This window comes from Monodelphis domestica, chromosome 4 (assembly GCF_027887165.1).
Source record: "Monodelphis domestica isolate mMonDom1 chromosome 4, mMonDom1.pri, whole genome shotgun sequence".
Taxonomy (NCBI): domain Eukaryota; kingdom Metazoa; phylum Chordata; class Mammalia; order Didelphimorphia; family Didelphidae; genus Monodelphis; species Monodelphis domestica.
The window spans coordinates 242,473,227-242,492,457 of NC_077230.1; the positions used below are offsets into that span (position 1 = coordinate 242,473,227).

The window sequence follows — 19,231 nt, forward strand, 5'->3', positions numbered from 1 at the left end:
TTGCTTCTCCCTCCCTCCCTCCCTCTGTTCCTTCCTTCCTTCCTTCCTTCCTTCCTTCCTTCCTTCCTTCCTTCCTTCCTTCCTTCCTTCCTTCCTTCCTTCCTTCCTTCCTTCCTTCCTTCTTTCCTTCCTTCCTTCCTTCTTCCTTCCTTTCTCCTGGCTGAGGTAAAAGCAGATACTGATGGCTCACAAACCACAGTGATTTGTAGTTCACAAAATGCTGAACTTAAAACAACTTTCTAAAGGAGGAATTGTAAACATTATTTTTCTATTTTACAGATGAAGAAACTGAGGCTCCGAATGGTTGAGGCATGCTCAAGACAACTGCTAAGTGTCAGACCCATGACTATAATACATTTCATTTAACTACGCACCACATTTCAGGAGTAGATTCATGGCTTGATGAAGACCTATCTTTCAATTTAGGCTATTAGATGCTAGAGATGGAATTTGAATCCAAGTTTAGCTCTAAATCAAGCATACCATCTGCTATGCTATCCTCACCTTACTAACTTCCATCTTAGTAGATTTACTTCTTTGTTTTAGTCTTTTGAGATCTTTTTGGATCCTGGTCCCATCAAACAATATTGTTTTGTTTATCACCCCCAACTTTGTCAATAAAAATTTTGACAATTTCCATTTATGAATTGTTGGTTAAAATGTTGCATAGTATGAGACCAAGAACAATTCTTTAATATTCTCTTCCTTCACCCTTACTCTTAGCTCCCCAGGAATGTGAGAATGTACATATTTCTGGACATTGTAGACTGTACCCTCACCCAGAAGATGAAGCATGGCAGTGGTTTGTTGGTCAATTAGCAGTGCCAATTTGTAGCCAAGGAAAGCATGACTAGCAAGTGTTTCTGCTTGTGCTAGACTAAATAACTCCAGATATCTATCCTGGATCAGTAGCTTATTAGACCCATTGCTTCCATTTCCTTATCTTTTATTTCTTCCTTGACACTCTATGTACTTTGGCCTTTGAATTTACCACCCCCACTGAAAGTGTATCCACTAACTGACTTCTGGTCAGATTCAGAGATGTCCTCTCAGTTCTGGTTCTTCTTGATTTTGCTTTCTTAGTTACTTTCATCATTTTTCTACTTTAAAGCTTGGCTCTTTGATGCCATGCTTGTGGGTTTTGTTATTATTTTATTCTTCAGACAGCTCTTTTCTTGAAGTATTTCCCATTGACCTGGACATTTGAGCTTTGACTATATGGGGAGGGCCACAGTGTTCTGTTCTGTTGCTAAAGGGCCTGTGTGACTTCTGCATGGTCCTTCTGCTATAGCAGGTGGGGAATGGGGTCTGTGCTAAAGATTATTAATTGAATCAGGAAAAGCTGCCCACTCTGAGGTAGTAGAACAATAAGTAGAAAGTAGAAAGATAGTCTCTTTCTAAGGTTGCCTCTTTGTTGAGACACAATTGGCACCCGTTTTTCCTCTGGCTTTCTGATTAGTTCTCTTTTCACTACCTTTCCTCAGCAACATATATGGTGGCTACGTGCATAAGGCAGTTAGAACATGTGTTTACATGGTAAGCTTGGGACTAGACTTTAAATCTATGACAACTTGTATTCTTTAATGGCTTCATTTCTTTGCCTTGTTGGATCTCTCCAGGCCCTTCCATGACCATCCTTATTGTGTCTTCTCTTCCACTTTCTAAATAGATCAATAATTACTGCTGGTTTTCAGGTTTGTTACAGAATCCTAGAATGTTAAAGCTGGAAGGGACCTTAGAAACTTAGTCCAACCTTCCCATTTTATCAGGGGAGGAAAAGGAGGTGACAAAGAGGGAGTGATTTGCTCAAGTTTACATAGCTATTAGCCAATCAAAAAAAAAAAATCAGGGCTGGAACTCTGGTTTCTTGACCAATCTCCTGACTCCCAGTCCAGTGCTTTTCTCACTATATTATTTTTTTTCTTGTCTCTTTCCATCAATTTAGACTTCTCAATTCATTCTGAAGTTGGGAAGAAATTGATACCTTTCTCCTACCATTGCTTTCAGCTCCCCAGGACCCTGGGAATGCATATATTTCTGGCCATCAGAGATTACATGATCAATCTGAGATAGAAGAAGATTAAGCATGGTAGTGGCTTGTTGGATAACCAGCCAGCAGTCCCCCTTTTTAGCCAAGGAAAGTACAACTAGTTTGGGGCAGATAAGTTTGCTCATGTCTGTCTGAACATGCAGACCTTATTCCAGACACCCAGCCTGAAACAGTCCATTTGGGACACACAGGGATCAAAATAAGTTTTGAAGTCTTTAGGAATGTTCTTCTGTCTTCTGCATCCCCACAAGAATTCCATCCTATCCCAGGGATTTACTGTTTTACTCCCAAATAGCTCAGGATAGGTGACAGGGAGACGTGTTTCACCTTCCTTCTCTTATACCCCAGGGACTTGTCTGAAATCATTCTGCTCAGGGTTAATACTTGACCTTAGATTTTGGGTGCTAAAACTTCATATCTTGTGGCAACATCTCTTCATCTGCAATGTGACCTCTACCCAGGTCTCCTTATCTTCCATCTATGAACAAAAACCTGACAAGAGCAGATCCAGGGCTGGCATGCAGCCCAGGGCAAGAAAAGGTCGTTCCAGCAGCCAAGGGAGGAAGGAGCTAGGCCAGGTCATAGTCATCCTCACCTCTCTGTAATACAGACTGGGAAGTCTACACAATAGGAATAGGGAAAGGGGCTGGCATATAGTATATGGACTGTTAATTATGATGTTTCATCCACAAGATTAGGCTACTGACCCCTGGGCCACAGGACCCTGGTAGTTGGAATTTCATCTAAAATCTCTTATTGCATGGAAAGGTGCAGAAAACTGAAGGTACGGTGCCATGCTTGCACTAGAGTCCCCTCTGGGCTATATGTCTCATTTCCAACCCTGACTCTTTGATTTAGTGAATGGAACAAGGGTAACTTTCAATTTTATTATTGGAATGGGACTCTGGGATCTTTATTGGGAGGCAGTAAATTGTAATTTTCTTTGACAGCATCTTTGCTTCTGTGATGTTCTATATCCAGGATTTTTTTAGCTTTTTATTCCTTGGGGCCAGGAGCAAAGGCTGACTCAGGTGAGGCATGACAGAAATGATCAAATATTGACCTACAGAAAGATCCACAGATGGTGAGGGGGACTGGTTGGAGGTGGGGAGAGGGAGAAAGAGGGAATGAACTGAGAGGGTGACAAGTGGGTTAGGCTATGTGGGGAGGAAACAAGTTCTTGAGCTCTTGTTGGATGATAAAGAGGTCCTAAGTAGGGAGCATTTGAAAGGGGAGAGTTTGCTGAATTAGAATAGGGAATGGGATTTCTGGATAACTGGAGGGGTTTGTTCTATTTCAGTGGTCATGTATCAGAGTAGCTCAGTGTTCCATATCTATGGGGGAAAGTCTGTGACTGGTAATATCAATAGCTAACAAAGCACTTTATGCATATTGTTTTATATGAGCTTCACAACAACTTAGTATTGACTTGCTGGGGAGTTAAGTGGCACAGTGAATAGAGCATTAGGCTTGGAACCAAAAAGACTCTTCTTCATGAGTTCAAGTTCTGCCTTAGATACTTACTAGTGGTGTGACCCTGGTCAAGTCACTTAACCCTATTTACCTCAGTTTACTCATCTGTAAAATGAACTAGAGAAGAAAATGGCAAACCAGTCTAGTATCACTGCCAAGAAACCCAAATGGGATCACAAAAAAAAAAAAAAACAGATACAACTGAAACAATTCAACAATTGGGCTGCCTAGGGTCATACGGCTACATGTTAGAGATGGGATTCAAACCCAGGTTCTTTTGACTTGCTATCTTGCACTCTGTCCACTATTCCAAGATACTTCTTTAGAAACTATGCTTTATGGGGAATGGCCAAACAAATTGTGGTATTTGGTGGTCATGGAATACTATTGTGCTCAAAGGAAGAATGAACTGGAGGAATTCCATGTGAACTGGAATGACCTCCAGGAATTGCTGCAGAGTGAGAGGAGCAGAACCAGGAGAACATTGTACACAGAGACTGGTACACTGTGTCACAATCTAATGTAATGGACTTCTCTACTAGCAGCAATGCAATGATCCAGGACAATTCAGAGGAACTTGTGAAAAAGAACACTATCCACATCCAGAGAAAGAACTGTGGAAATAGAAATGCATTAGAAAAATATGTGATAGCTCATGTAATGTGATAGGGATATGATTGGAGTTTTGATGTTAAAGGATCGTGCTACTGTAGATATGAATAACACGGAAATAGGTTTTGAACAGTGATACATATATAACCCAGTGGAACTGCTTGTTGGATTTGGGAGGGGGGAGGAAGAGTGGGGAAGGAATCATGAATCATGTAACCATGGAAAATATTCTAAATAAAAAAAAGAAATTATGCTTTATAGTTTTCATGGAATGAATAGAGGTAATGACAACTAGAGAGACTGGAGAAAGGGGATATATTAGAATGGAAAGCAGTTGTCAATCTGCTGTCCTACAGCCCCACTTACCACACCTGAAACTTTTCAGACCAAAGTGCCCTCACTGGCTACCACTCTTCTTCATGTGTTCTTTTCTCTATTAGAATGAAAAACATTTTGAGGCAAGGATTAACTTTGTTTTTGTATTTGTATATCCAGCTGGGTACCTAAACTCTTTTTAGCATTCATTCCCTCCTTTTGAAACATTTTGGATCTTCCACCACCCTGTCCTGCCTCAGAATGCAGGCTTAGTTATGGTCTGGCAATGATCTGCCCTGAGAGTTCCAAAGGAGCAGTATGGGGTGGTGGCTCTCATTATCCAAAGTGGGTTTAGGATTAGCATTCAACCCATATTAGTTGCACAGGCTTCCAGGGTCAAGGGTTCTTCAAGTATAGGTGACATTTTATAATAGATGATCATAGATTTAGACCAATGAGGTATGGATCTAAAAAGTGTAGTCCACTCCACTCCTTTTACAGACGAGGAAACTGTGTCTTAGGGAAGCTAAATACATTTGTCTAGGGTCACCCAGTTATAAGTAGCAAAGCCAAGATTCCAACCCAGTTACTTCAATGTAAAACAAATAACAAAATAAACAAAATACAACAAAATCAGCATCTCAAGTAGATGATAGAGGAGACATGGCCAGAAAGCAGACTTTATCTGAAAAATCCTTCTCCCTGGATTGGTTTTATTTCAGAATCTGGATTGCAAGCAGTATGGAACCAGTCTTTAGTCCTTCTGAGCTCCTGGACCCAAGATACCTCTGATAGCTTGTCAAGTATTTCTCTGCACTCTCCCTTCCACTGAATTCAGGCTCTCTTTAAAGAGTGCTGCTGGGGAGTGGGAATGATCTCACCCAAACAAGCTGCAGGTGCAGGCCTGGCCCAGTAAACCACAACAACCAGGGGCCTGTGCAGGGCACAATACTTGGGAGCCCCGCAAAGCTTTTCAGATTGGGGATAAAGGATGATTATTTGTTTAGCATCATTAGTAGGAGCCCAAGGACTTGTCAAAAGCAAAGCAAAAACTTTTGTATTAAAGAGATTAAAATGTAAACTCAGCTGAGAAGGCAGCATTCAGTGGCTTTGTTGTGCTTGGCATTGTGTGTGATTATATGCAAATCAACAGGAGGCCTTGGTTGGGGGCCTGAACTTCCCAACAATTTAGAGGCTGGGAAAGCAGTAGGTAAGGAGAAAGGAGTCAGCAGCCAACCCCACCCTGCAGCCCCTCGGGCTAGAGAATGCCCCACTGTGGGGACAAGGACCCTAACCATTAAAGTTTCAAAAGTATGTGATGCCAGCAGAATAGTGAAGGGATCAGGGAGCCCACATGAATGTTAACAGAGGAGGTTAGAATTGGAGAGGAGTGGCCTGAATTACATTTTGTACAATTAGTACATTTTGTACAATAGTACAATAGTACATTAGTACATTTTGTACAATAATTCTGCAAGACAACAGCTGGTAAGTTACATTCACCAAAAAGAAGGCTTGTGTTTGATTCCTGGCTCTTCCTTAGTGTCTGTGTGACTAGTCCCTGAATTCTCAGGTCCTTCATTTGTAAAATGAGGGGTTACCCGTACATGATGTCTAAGGTCATTTTCCACCTTGAAATCTGATGATCCCATGTTTGCATAATCAGTATCTTCTGACTGGTGAAGCCACTAGTGGTGGTCAGTTGTGTCCTGGACTCTTGCGTCTGTGCCAGGTCATTTTAGTGTGTGCTGTGTGGCTTATCCGATAGCATTGCCTCAGAGATTTGCCTCTCAGGATCTTGCTCTTTCTCTCCCTTCTGGGCCTTTGCCAGGGTGTTTGCAGCTCCTTCACAATGAGGCTCTGACCTACTGGCTCATCTCATTGGTTCTCTGACCCTCTTTGCTTCTCTGTTGATTGTGGAAACACACCATTTCCTTTTGTGTTTCACTAGTGGCTTTACAAGAAAGCCCAAGTGCTCTCCTCCAAATCACTTTTCCCATAGTGATCTTCATCCATTTCTATGCCCCTTAGCAATGGAAGTGACATTAATGTCTTCAGCCAGTCATAGCTCGTTGGTCTTGAGAGTGTTGGTGAGTCAAGAGAGGAGATGGAATTCCCATGCTCCAAATCTAACCAATCTTAGAAAGAGGTCACTGAATCCATTCCCATGAGTTTTCGAACTGATTTCTGCATGAAAAAACACACAGACATACTCAAAATTATATCATTCACCCATTGTTATTGTATTAGAAAGTAGATTGCAAGTAAGGGAAGAAAAAAATTTATAAGCAAATTACTTCCCCACGTTCCTTCTCCTGTCTGAGCTTTCTTCTCCAGGTTTCTCTTGCTTCTGAATATCACAAGTATGGAGACTAGTTGAAGTAGAACACTGAATTTCCTCTTCAGGAAGAGTTCTGAACAAATGGATGATAAGAATTATGTGTCTCCACTCCCTAGACTTTCTTGTTTTTGTTTGGTGGTTCCACAAAGGTGGATCTTTTAAGGCTCTGAAGCCAGAAATGTTATAGTCTTTAAGAATCTACTCCTTTTGGTCTATTAGAGTGATGAATTTGTCTTTGAAGGTGGGAATGTTGAATGGTAGAGGCTATAGAATATGAGCAGTATGTGTGTGTGTGTGTGTGTGTGTGTGTGTGTGTGTGTGTGTGTGTGTGTGTGTGTGCTGCTCTAGGGGCTACTGGATGGAAGGACAGCAGCCAGGCAGAGTCACAGATGATGGAGTTGAAAACTAATTGTGCAAATATATTGTCTTTAACTTGAGCTGGATTAAAGAAGCCGCCAGACGGGGCTGTTCACCTGCTTGGCTTTTGTTCTTTCCTGCAGGATCTACTTTCCACACAGCCCATGGGGAAGCATGCTGTCTGCCATCTGCAGGAGAAATACAACAGACACCCACACGCGAGCCAACGGAAAACTCTCAGCAAAACAAACACTCTCCTGGGGAGATCCCAGCCTGGCCTGGCCCGCTTGTGTGCAGAGGGCAGGAAAGGGAGCACCTGTCCCTGGAGCCACTCCTTTTACCAGCGTCTAGGGCTGGCCATCAGGAAATTACCAGGATCAGGCAAGGTCTGTGCCTCATCCCATCAGACCTGCCAGGTGAGAGACTCTTCTTCTGAATTCAGGTTTGAAAAAAACTGAGATAATAGTTGTAATTAGTTATTCAAAGCGTCAATTATTATTATTAATAACAGTAGTGTGGCATAGTATATACGGATGGTCTCAGGGTTAGTAGGACTTTGGTTCAAGGCCTGCCTCAGGCACATTCTGTCTTTGTCACACTTGACAAGTCACTCACCTTCCCATTTTGTCTCTGGAAATTTCTAAGACTATAAGTTGCAAAAGAAGGCCTCAGCTGCCTTAATAAAGGGAGCTTCTTCACCTTGGAGTTCCTTATTCCTGGGGAATCACAGGCCTAATTTCTATCTCTGTTATTAATACTAGCAATAATACTGAGGATAGTTGGTGGGGCACAGGAGATAATCATAGCTAGATCCCCTTTTAGCTTGTGAAATGAGAGACGCCTGCAACATTTTCATCCACTGGGCATTGACTTTTATAGGTGTGCCCTGTGCCTGTACTGGCGTAGCTCTGGAAGCCTCTTCCCTAGCTTCTGTGACAGAGTAAGGAGTATTCTAAAGGAGTCATCTCTGAATCTGTAGACGCCACCCTGATTAAATGAGGAAAGTGAGAGCAGAATTGGCAAGGGTTAAGGAGGGCATGTTGGCCAAGACTTGGAGAAACCCACAGAGGTCTCACTTAAATATTCAATGACGTTCTGTTTTGGGGTCCCAGCTTACAGTGTGGGTAACACAAAGGCTGAGTGAATCAAACCATAAAGGATCTGGGCTTTGGATCTGATCTTGGGATCACATCTCAAAGGTCTCCTCTCTTTTTCTTCCTGTATAGTTTGCTACCTTCTTCAACCTACAGTCCCAAGTCACCTCATTCATTGCTGGCTTCACCCTAATGAGTGGCAGCTAAGAGTAAATGCCCAGGAACTGGTATGAGACTAGAGGCTTGTTTGCTCTTCCCATGGCCAAGCCTGGTGGGCTGGACCTAGTGGTATTATGTTACTCAGTCAAAGAATTCTTTTCCTCACCTCTCTCCATTTACAAATGGGAAACAAAAACCTAAGCATACCCTCCCCTGGCCGCAAGCCCATCGCCACAGGCCCTTAAGTGTCATATTGGGGAAGCAGCTTTCTTCACTATTTAAGATACATTCTCCCTGTGGTAATAAAGAGCTTTATTTTCCCCACACCTCTGACTCTCTGCCCCTAAATTCTTTGCAACCCCCTCCCACAAAGGGGTTTTTGGATCAGAGATCCTATAAAATGTCTCCCCAAGTGCCTCCACCTCCTAGCCTCAGCCTTTGGGTCTAGAGAAGGAGCTTTGCTTTCCCTTGGCCCAGGTAGGAAAGAGGCTCCCCCCACTCCAGGTTTCTGCCTCAGTTCTTAGTTTGGAGTGGCCAGTATACTTTAGGAGAGAGAACTTTTTTTTTTCCCCCAAGTTCTAACAAGGAGGCCTTTTGCTCTTTTCTTTTGTTGGGGGCTAATACCTCCATGGTTTGCCCCTGTCACCAAGGATGTCTCTAGAACTTCTAAGACTCCTAGAATTGCCCTTTTGATGTTGGTCTGAAAGAGGGCAGACCTAGGAGGCTATATGACCCTGGAGGGAACCTCTCCAAAGTAGACTGCTCCATCCACCAGCCTAATTGGAGAGAAAAATGACCAGGGTCAGGGTGAAGTCTATATCTTTGACTGCCATTCTTTCCATCAGGCCTGCCAGGTAAGGTCTTCCCATTCTACAGTCAAGTTTGGAACTGCTATTAGAATGGCAACCAAGTAGGAATAGTCATAGAGGGCAGGAGAGTTGAAAGAGAACTTTATTAAGAATACTTGTCTGTGTTTTGGGCTGGATAAAGGGGTCCAGACTTTCACATGCACCTAGTTCTTCTGGGAAACTCCTGAGTCCCTTAAGAAGAAACAGAAAGAACATTGGCCTGAGTTCTGGTTTTGGCTCTTAGGTATTATCTTACTTTCTGACCTTGAGCATGCTTTTAGTTTCTCCATCTACAAAAAATATGGGCAGGACAATATAGGCAAGCTGCTGCGATTCCTTGGGCTACTCTGGAGGGGAGATAGGACACAGTTGAGACTTATCACTACTCTGCCTTCAAATGTACTCAGGTTCCCTTTATTTTGAAAAATAAAAAAGCACAAATCCCAATTCTCTCTTTGAACTTTCCCTTCCTTTTCTAGTTATGGTACTATTTCCCTTTCACTATCAACATTCCCCAGTTTTGATCTCTGTACCCTTCTCTGCCTCTATTCCTTCATTCCTTAACTCTACAATTTTGCTTCTACTTTCACCATTCTGAAATGTCTCTCTGATAATTACTGTCTCACTTCCTAATTAATAGACCCTACGGATTTTTCTCAGTCCTCAGTAGACACCCTAAGGCACTTGATCAATGCTAAGCCTGCCATTCAAACTTCCCACAGGTTGGTTACTACTTAAATTTTCAGCCTTAGTTACTGTTACTCACCTATATAGCCAGCATTGATACAGCACTTTAAGGTTTGCAAAGTGTTTTACATATATTATCTCATTTCATTATATGACTCCTCTGGTACTAGCTAAACTAATCTGATAGACATTTGTTAAAGATCTACTATGTGCCATGAAATATGTCAAGCCCTGGGGGAGATTCAAAGATAGAAACACTCTCTTGCCTTATAGAGTTTATAGTCTAGTACTAGGAGAGAAGACATTCTTATAGAAAAAATGCAAATTGGGTTATTTTAAATGTATGAGGAATACCAAATGTGAACTAAGGCAAGGAAGGATGAGGAAAGCAGGCAACATTTGAGCTGCAGCTTGAATGATGAGTACTGTGTGAGGATTAGAATGTAATAGGAGCCAAGACACAGGCAGAAGAAAGCATGGAACTGGTTTAGGAGATCCACTGAGTATTAGAGCATAGGAAGCATCTCATGAAACAAGACTGAGAATAAGGAAGCCTTTCTTTCTTCAGGGAGGAAATAGGGAGGTATGGGAGGTTTCTGAGCAGTGGAGTGTGGGGATCAGAGCTATTCATTTAGGTGATTATTAGCAGAATGGGTTATGGGAATGGAGAGAAAAGAATTAAAAACAAAGATAATTACTTTTGTAGCTAGCATTTATATATTAGAATGGAGTTAAGGGGACCAGCTAGGAGGCTATTATGATCATCTAGGCAATAATTAATGAAGCATCTAACTACTAGGTTGACTATGAGAATAGTAAAGGGTGACCAGATATGAAAGAAATGTAGGAGGTAGAGTTAATAGGACATACTGGTTTATGAGGATGAATGAGGGGGACCAGTCAAAGGATGACAGGTTATGAGTATCTGTGTGTTTATAGTTCAGCTGGATTTTCCAAATGGTTGGTTCACAGTGTCACCAAAGTGGCTTTAATGTGACTGTTTTCCTATTCCCCAAAATAATGAAATTTACTTTTTGGTGTTACTGAAAAAAAAAACAAGGAAGACAGAGAAAATAATCTGGAGAAAAGATGAGTTTAGTTTTAGATTTCTTGAATTTGAGATGCTGATGGCAGTAGAGTAGGTAGTTGGAGATGCTAGTCTGGAATTAGGGAGAGAAGTCAGACTTAGAAATACAAATTTGTTAATGGTTCACAGAGAAATGATAGCTTGAGACATGTAAACTAATGAAATCATGATGGGAGAGAACATAAGAGAGCCCAAGACATTGTATTGAGGATGCTCAAGGAAATTAATAAGGAGGTAGAGGAGGAGGCAGTTAGGTGGCTTATTGTATAGAAAGTTCAAATTTTGCCTTAGACACTTCCTAGATGTGGGACCTTAGGCAAGTAACTCAACTCCAATTGATTAACCCTTTCTGCTCTTTTGCCTTGGAACCAATACTAAAACATAAAGTAATTTTTTTTTAATAAAGTAGAGATGGATTTACTAGAGAAGGAGAAGAGTAAGGAGGATGTAGAATGCCCAAGAGGAGTTCAACAGAACTACATGTTACAGAGGGACAAAGTAGGATGAGATCTGAAAAAAGGACACTGGATTTGGGAGCTAGGGTATCACTGTTGGCCTTTGGGAATATGGTTTTCAGTTAAGGAATAGGTGAAAAGTCAGTCTTTGTTGTATGCAGTGTCCTGAGATGTAGTATCCTCACAGAATAATGATACTTTAATTAGTGCTAGTGGTGGAAAGAATCTATTGAATATTTGGTTTATTTTCCAACCTCTGTACTTTTGCCTATATCATTCCCTTTACCAATGCCTACTCCCTTCTGCTCTATTAAAATTTTAATGCTGGGGCAGTTAGGTGGCATCATGGATAGAGCAGTAGGCTAGAGTCTAGTGGATCTGGATTCAAATGTACCCTCAGACACTTCCTAGCTATATGATCCAGGGCAAGTTACTTAATCCCATTTACCTTGCCCTTGCCCTTTGACTTTAGAGTTGTTACTAGGGTAGACGTTAAGGATTTCAAAAAACTCTTAATGCTTCTTCAAGATTCATTTTGAATCTATGCTGGAAATTCATAGAACCATAGAAATTTTGGATTAGAAGGGTGCTAAGAAACATTTAGTCTAATCCATCCAAAGAAAAAATATTTTCTACAGCATACTAGATAGGTAGTTATCCATCCTCTGCTTTAATAATGCAATAACTAGGACAGGTAGCCCATTCCATTGTTGCATAGCTCTAGGTATTAGAAAATTCCTCCTTATAGCGAAAAGAAACCAGTTTCCCTACAACTTCTACCAATTGGTGCTAATTCCCCCCCCAGACCAATACATGGTACCCTTCAAAAAATGTTCATACATTCATAAAACATTCTTTAAAAGGTTTAGAGCTGGAAGAGACCTTGGAAATCATCTTAGTCCATATCTATCATTCTACTGATGAGGAAACCAAGGCCTAAAGAAATGAAGCATGCAGCCAACGTTCCAGCTCCAATCCTCTGACTACAATGTAGTTTTTCTTTCCATGATATCGCATTTATTGCCTCAGACATTCCCAATTTCCCAAAGTTTTTTTTTTCACCAGGTAAAATATCCTTAGCTTCTTCAACTATTTTTTATATGACTTGATTTCTGAACAACTTGCTTTTCCTAGTTTCACTGGGCAAAACTTAACATGGGGAGATGGGTTTCTCTGGGAAGGAAGTTTTTCCATAAGAGATATAATGAAAAGTCTCAGTTCAAAATCCCAGTTACAACTATGTTGACCAAATAACCTTGAACAAATAATCTAATCTCTGTGAGCCTCAGTTTTCACATCTGTGAGATAGGGGTAATAATGCTTGCTTTCTTACCTTAAAGCACTGTTGTGAGGAAAGTGCTTTGTAAACTTTATAACAAATATGAGCTATCTTCATCTTCATCATCACCATCATTATTGAATTCTAAAAGAAGTCTGAACTGTTTGTGACCACTTCATAGCTATGGCATCAACATGTTTATCTAATACACCAGAGAAGATTTCCCTCTGCACATTGGTCCACACCATGTGATTTAATCATTGTATTCTCAGTGTTGTATTAATGGAGGGAAGATGGGATCAGGAAAGCAGGGATTGTACACTATTTCATTATGGGGTGAAAATCCTAGATTCAGTGGCAGGCCTGCCTGAGTTATCTGTTGTTTCTACATTTGATTCCAAGACCTGGTTTCCTTGGTCCTATCATATGTCTTAATATTTGCAGCTTTGGATAGTCCGAGCCTAACCTGCTATTTTCTAAATGTTCTTTATTTATCCTTTATTTTATTCCAGAGTCATTGCCTCTTAATTTTGTTGATTTCCTTCAAGAGAGCTCAATTCTCATCTTTTGCAAGAGGCCTTTCCTGGTCCCCTCCAGCTGCAAAAACCTTTCCAAGTAAACCTACTCATTTAATGTAGGTGATCACTTTCTTATTTTTAGAAAACTTCCTAGAACACTGACTGAGAAGGTAAGTGACTTGTCCAGGTTTGCACAGCCAGTATGTCAGATATAGCACTTGAATGTGAATCTCCTTGACTTTGAAAGTCAGCTCTCCATCTGTGGTACCATAATATTTACCTTTTTTTCTTTAAAGTTCTTTTATTGTTGCTTTGATTTGGTTTTGAACCAACAGCATAATTTCATTAGTATAGTGAACTCCTTTTGTGCAAACCTTCCCTAGCAATGAAAACTGTCACCTGTGCTGCAAGTTGTAGTGAGAATTGTTTGAGATGCTGACGAGTTAAATGATTTGTCCATGGTCACATAGCTGGTCTTGTCAAATAAAGTTCCCAATTACATTCACAACATCATTGCTTTCTTTTATTTCATATTCAGAAGAAACACAAGTTCATGTAAACTCCTGCTCTTGTTCCTAAAGGTCATTGATAAAATGCTAATGTCATCATCAACATGTAACATAATAAATCACCCATAGAATATGGCTGCTATTTTTTTCCATTATAATCTAACATCCTTCAGGGTAGGGATTGTTCATGCTCTTTCTATCACCAGTGCTTGGCATGATGTCTGGTACACAGTGAGAACTTAATGCTTTTTGACTGAGCAATTGAGGATAAACTTCACATTTCCTTTCCTTTCCTTTCCTTTCCTTTCCTTTCCTTTCCTTTCCTTTCCTTTCCTTTCCTTTCCTTTCCTTTCCTTTCCTTTCCTTTCCTTTCCTTTCCTTTCCTTTCCTTTCCTTTCCTTTCCTTTCCTTTCCTTTCCTTTCCTTTCCTTTCCTTTCCTTTCCTTTCCTTTCCTTTCCTTTCCTTTCCTTTCCTTTCCTTTCCTTTCCTTTCCTTTCCTTTCCTTTCCTCTCTCCCTCTCTCCCCCTCCCCTTCCCCCTCCCCCTCTCCCTTCCCCTCTCCCCCTCTCTCTCTCTCTCTCTTTCTTTCTTTCTTTCTTTTCTTTCTTTTTCTTCTTCTTCTTCTTCTTCTTTTCTTTCTCTCTCTCTCACTCCTCTTACCTTTTGTCTTAGTGGCAAGGGCTAGCAAAGAGGTTTAAGTGATCACATAGCCTATGATCACATAGCTAGAAAATATCTGAAGTTAAATTTGAACCCAGGACCTCCTGACTCCAGGCCTGGTGTTCTATCCATTGTACTCCCAACTGGCCCACTTTCTTAACTTCTTATATCCTTGACTGCAAGTGAAAATCTTTTCTCATCTTTAATTTCAGCATTTCCCATTGCTTTCAAATTGGTTTGCTGTATTCCAGAGACATGGCCTCTTAATTTTGATGATTTCCTTCAAGAGAGCTCAGTTCTTGTCTTTTGCAAGAGGCTTTCCCTAGGCCCCAGCTGCTAGTACCTTTCTTTCTCAGCCTACTTTCCATTGACTCTGCATGGTTTATTGTACTTGTCTAGTATTTAATGTTGACTCTCCTCCTGAGAAAGTAAGCTCCCTGATGGCAGAGGCTTTTGGGGAGGAAGCTGGTATTTAATAATTTATTTTATTATTATTATTAAAATATTTATTAATAATTATTTAATAAAGTAGATATTTAATAAATGCTTACTGGCTGACTAAATTGCCTAGCCCAAATACCTTTACAATGGTATTCATGTACACAGCAGGCTCTTCCTGGTCAAACTTAATAATGGTATTGCCTTTATCAAGTGGATGCTATTTCCTTGATCATGATGGTATATTAGCCAAGGGATATCAGAACTGCTCTCCTGGACCCAACTGAGCTTCTGTCAAAAGTCAAAGTGTTTTGCCTTTGAGAACTGAATGGCTGTCCTTTGTGAGGTTGACCTAAAAGATGTCATCCAAGTATCTTGAAATTCCTTGTTTAATACTACTTTAAAGATTTACCATCTGTAAATGTATCTAAAACCTTCTTAAAATAATAATACATAGTTTCGGTGTTTTATCTCTTATAGTTAACAAAGTACAGAAATTTACCATCCCCAGTGTTGAAATTAGGACTTCTTTTTATTTATTCTAAAATTATTCCCTTTAAGGATATAAGAATGCCTTCTCATCCTACTATTTTAATATGACCCAATCTAGAATCTGACCCTTCATGGTCTTGTAGACTTCCTGGATCACCATCTGTGATGCTAGTTAGTCCTCTCTGTCCTCTATTTTACAGATGAGGAAACAGAGGCATGGAGAGGATAAATGACTCGTTCAGGGTGGCACAACTAGTTGGTTTATGAGGTAGCATTTGAACCCAGTTCTTCTTGATTCCAAATTTGGTTCCCTATCCCTTATACCATTCTGTCTTCCAGTCTGAAGTTCATCTTTCCAAATTTTGTTGTTTTGTTGAGCCATTTCAGTTGTGTCTGACTCTTCGTGATCCCACTTAAGGTTTTCATGGCAAGGACATTAGAGTAGTTTGCTATTCCTTTTCCAGTTTATTTTATATAAGAGGAAACTGAAGGAAACAGGGTTAAGTGACTTGCCTAGGGCCACAGAGTTAGTAAGCACTACCTAGGCTGGATTTGAGCTCAGGGCTTTCTGACACAAGACCTGCCACTCTATCCACTGTACCACCTATCTGGTCATGGATCTTTTTAAATAGACGCCTCCTATTTTTAAGAAATCCTCCTTTGTGTAAGAGTTTATTTTATTCCCTCACTAATTCTAACTATCTCTGAACCTACTTTGGCTTCGTTGTGTTTTTTTTAGTAATCAGATCTTCATGTGTAGGTACATATCTGGCCTAACACAGAACTTTTCTTGGCCTCTCTAGATGTTAAGAATTTGATTGTTGAACCTCAGAGATACCTTTTCCAGAAGTTGGTTAAGTCCCTGAATTTTCCATTCCTCAACATTCCTTATGTGATGCTTGAGGGTCATCATTAAGCAAGAGCAACTCACCAAAGCTGAGAAAAACTTCCTACAAATTGGAACCATTTACGAATGAAATGGGTTATCGAAGGAGGTGGTTGAGTTCCCTGTTACTGGAGATCTTCAAGCAGAAGCTTGTCAACAATCTTGTGAAAAGGATTCATACTTAAGGTGGGAAGAAGACAAAAAATGGACTAAGGCTTATAAATCTAAGAATTAGAGGCCCAAAAATCTTAGCCAAGTCAATTACCCTGATTAGATATTGCCTCCTCTTAACCCACATTCTTCTAATGATTATTAATTTTCTCTTTTTATCCAGAAGAACCTAATTTCCTTTAGACTCATTATCCCTTCCCCAAAGGCCTTTTCTTTTTCCCAACTTTTGGCTCATAGGAGAATTAAAAAAAAAACACACACAACCCTCATCTGCTGTGTATTGATTATAAGATAGAAGATTGGTAAGGGCTAGGCAATTGGGGTTAAGTGACTTGCTCAGGGTTACACAGCTAGGAAGTGTCTGAGGTCAGATTTGAACCCAGTTCCTCCCAACTCCAGACTGGTGCTCTTTCTACCATCTCTGTCTCTCTATAGCTCTATCCAGAGGCTCCAGTCATTGAATAATTGAAAGGAAGTGGAAGTAAATTGCTTGGGAAATATCACAGTAGCATCCAGAGCTACTAGATGAAGAGATCATACTGTCAGAGAAAGCTATTAAGGAGGATCTGTGTGTGACTCAGTTCTCTCAATACTCTCTTGGATGACTTTCCTACTTGGTGGCCTCCAGGAGGACCCAAGAAAGGCAGCATGGAGTAGTGGAGAGTGTTGGACTTGGGAGTACAAAAGCCCTGAGTTCAAATCCTATAAAAGCCACTACTAGATTATGTGACCATGACAATTAAGAGACTCAGTTCTTCCTAAATGGGAATTATAATTGTATCATTGTTCCAGGTTTGTAAGGATCAAGTGAAGTCATTTATGTAAAGCTTTTTATACACCTTAAAATCCCATGTAAATGTGAGTTATGCTCAATGAATTCCACGGGCAGAAAGGGCCTGACAGAAGGCCCTCTTTCTCCCTTGAGGAGCAGCTGTACTTCCTAGAAGCACTGGTGGTATTAAGGACCTCATCCCTTCCCGAGCACCAGTCTAGGGGCTACCCTGACCTCCCCTCGGACACAGTTACCAAACATGTTTTTCATCTTCATTAATCTGCTCCCCTTCTCACGTTTCTCAGGTCACAGCTGCATTGTTATCTGATGGGCTGGCCGCCAGCCTTCTGAAGCCCGACAGTTACAAAGGGTGGATTAGCAGCAAAAGAATATTTATTTTTAAAAAATCCTTTTTATTTAATCTGTTGTTTTAAGTCGTGTAAGGTGCCGATTGCTTTGGTTTGATAAGTGTGGCCTTTGCAGAGCAGTGATCAGTTATGCTTTAATACTATTGGAACATTGGCAATGATCTGGACAAGTAGACTAGTAGATTTTCTCCAGATGGCTCTGATGGATGTTGCTGCCTTTGCCCAGAAAGCTGAAGTAAAGTGCTCTCTTTCAGCAGGTGTTTGGGGCACAAGGACAGTGGAGGATATCTCATTAGCTTGGGGTAGTTGTGTTTTGCAGAGATGGAGCCTCTCCCAGGCAGCATTGATGAGTGTGGACTGCCCTTCCTTTATTACTGCAAATTACTTCCACTACAGATGCTTTTCAGCACAAAGTGGGAGAGCATCTTCTTTGCCAAGCTGAAATTCTTGTATGTCATGGGTCTCTGGAGTCTTCCTTAGGTGGCATTGCCAGGATGAAGTTTCTGAAGATAGTACGACCCAAAGTGACAAACTGTACTCACTCCCATTGTCCACTGTGCGTTCCAGAGGTCATGGCCGCTTAGGGCACATGCACTTTGGGTAAACCCTGAGGAGGAGCCAATTTTCTAGCCCAAGCCTGTAGGACTGGCTTCCTTAGACCTGTCTGGGCCTGTCTGTTTCTGTGACAGCTCCAACCTGCAGGATATAGTATCCGTCTGAGAATAGTAGAAGGAGGAGGACTGATTGAGAGGCACTGGAAAGGAGGTGACTTTTAAGTAGGCACACTTGGTCAGCACAGTTTCCATGTTGGGCTTCCTTAACCTTGGGAAGTAAAAGGTATTTCTTCCACGTTTGAACCCAGGACCTCCAGTATCTGGGCCTGACTCACAATTCAATGAGTCACCTAGCTGCCCCCTTAGCATTCATGTATGCTATAAAAGTTGATTAACTTCAACAAGTGTGAATAAATTAACATTTATAGTTCTTACAGATAAAAATTGCATAAAGGTGACTCAAATTACTTAATCACTTTGCATCTTAGTTTTCTCTTCTGTCAAATGGGAATAAAAAGATCCCTGTTACAGGATTGGATTAAGTATTTTCCAATGACTGCTAAAATGATCTGGAGTTGTCTCTAGGAGCCAAAGAAATAATGAATGCGGATACACTTTGAACAGCATAGAACATTATAAATATGCCAGGCATTATTATTACTGTTATTTCCAAGTAGTCACTTGAAGTAGTAGTAGTCATTTAGTCACAAGTCAAGTAGTCACAAGAAGACACCCTAAAAGCACTGGGAAAAAATTTATCACAGGATCAATGATTTAGAAATAGAAGGGGTTTGAGAGGACATATAGGCCAGCCCCCTTATTTTACAGATGAGCCCCCAGAAGATAAGGCGACCAGCCCAAAGTCATAGAGGTAGCAAGTAGCCAAGCTGACATTTAAACCCAGATCTTTTATATCCAGAACCAGCATTCTTTCCACTGTACTGAAAGTTACTGAACACAATCAGCCCTTTCTTTAGATTGCTTTCAGGTTGGTGGTGGACTTTTTTGTTGTTTTAAATCCTTGCTTTCTGTCTTAGTAACTAACAACTCTAAGACAGAAGGGCAAGGGCTAGGCAAATAGTGTTAAATGAATTGCCTGGGTTGAC

General features: G+C 40.8%; 1 protein-coding gene across 3 annotated transcripts in view; it reads left to right on the forward strand.

Moving 5' to 3' along the window:
- BTG4 (BTG anti-proliferation factor 4) overlaps window positions 1-19,231 on the forward strand; it is a 107,658-nt gene that overhangs the window by 72,506 nt on the left and 15,921 nt on the right. For all 3 annotated transcript variants that reach the window (XM_056794418.1, XM_056794416.1, XM_056794417.1), the window contains one exon: window positions 7,292-7,564. In XM_056794418.1, coding sequence (XP_056650396.1) covers window positions 7,292-7,564 — 273 coding nt within the window. The remainder of the gene's footprint in view (window positions 1-7,291; window positions 7,565-19,231) is intronic.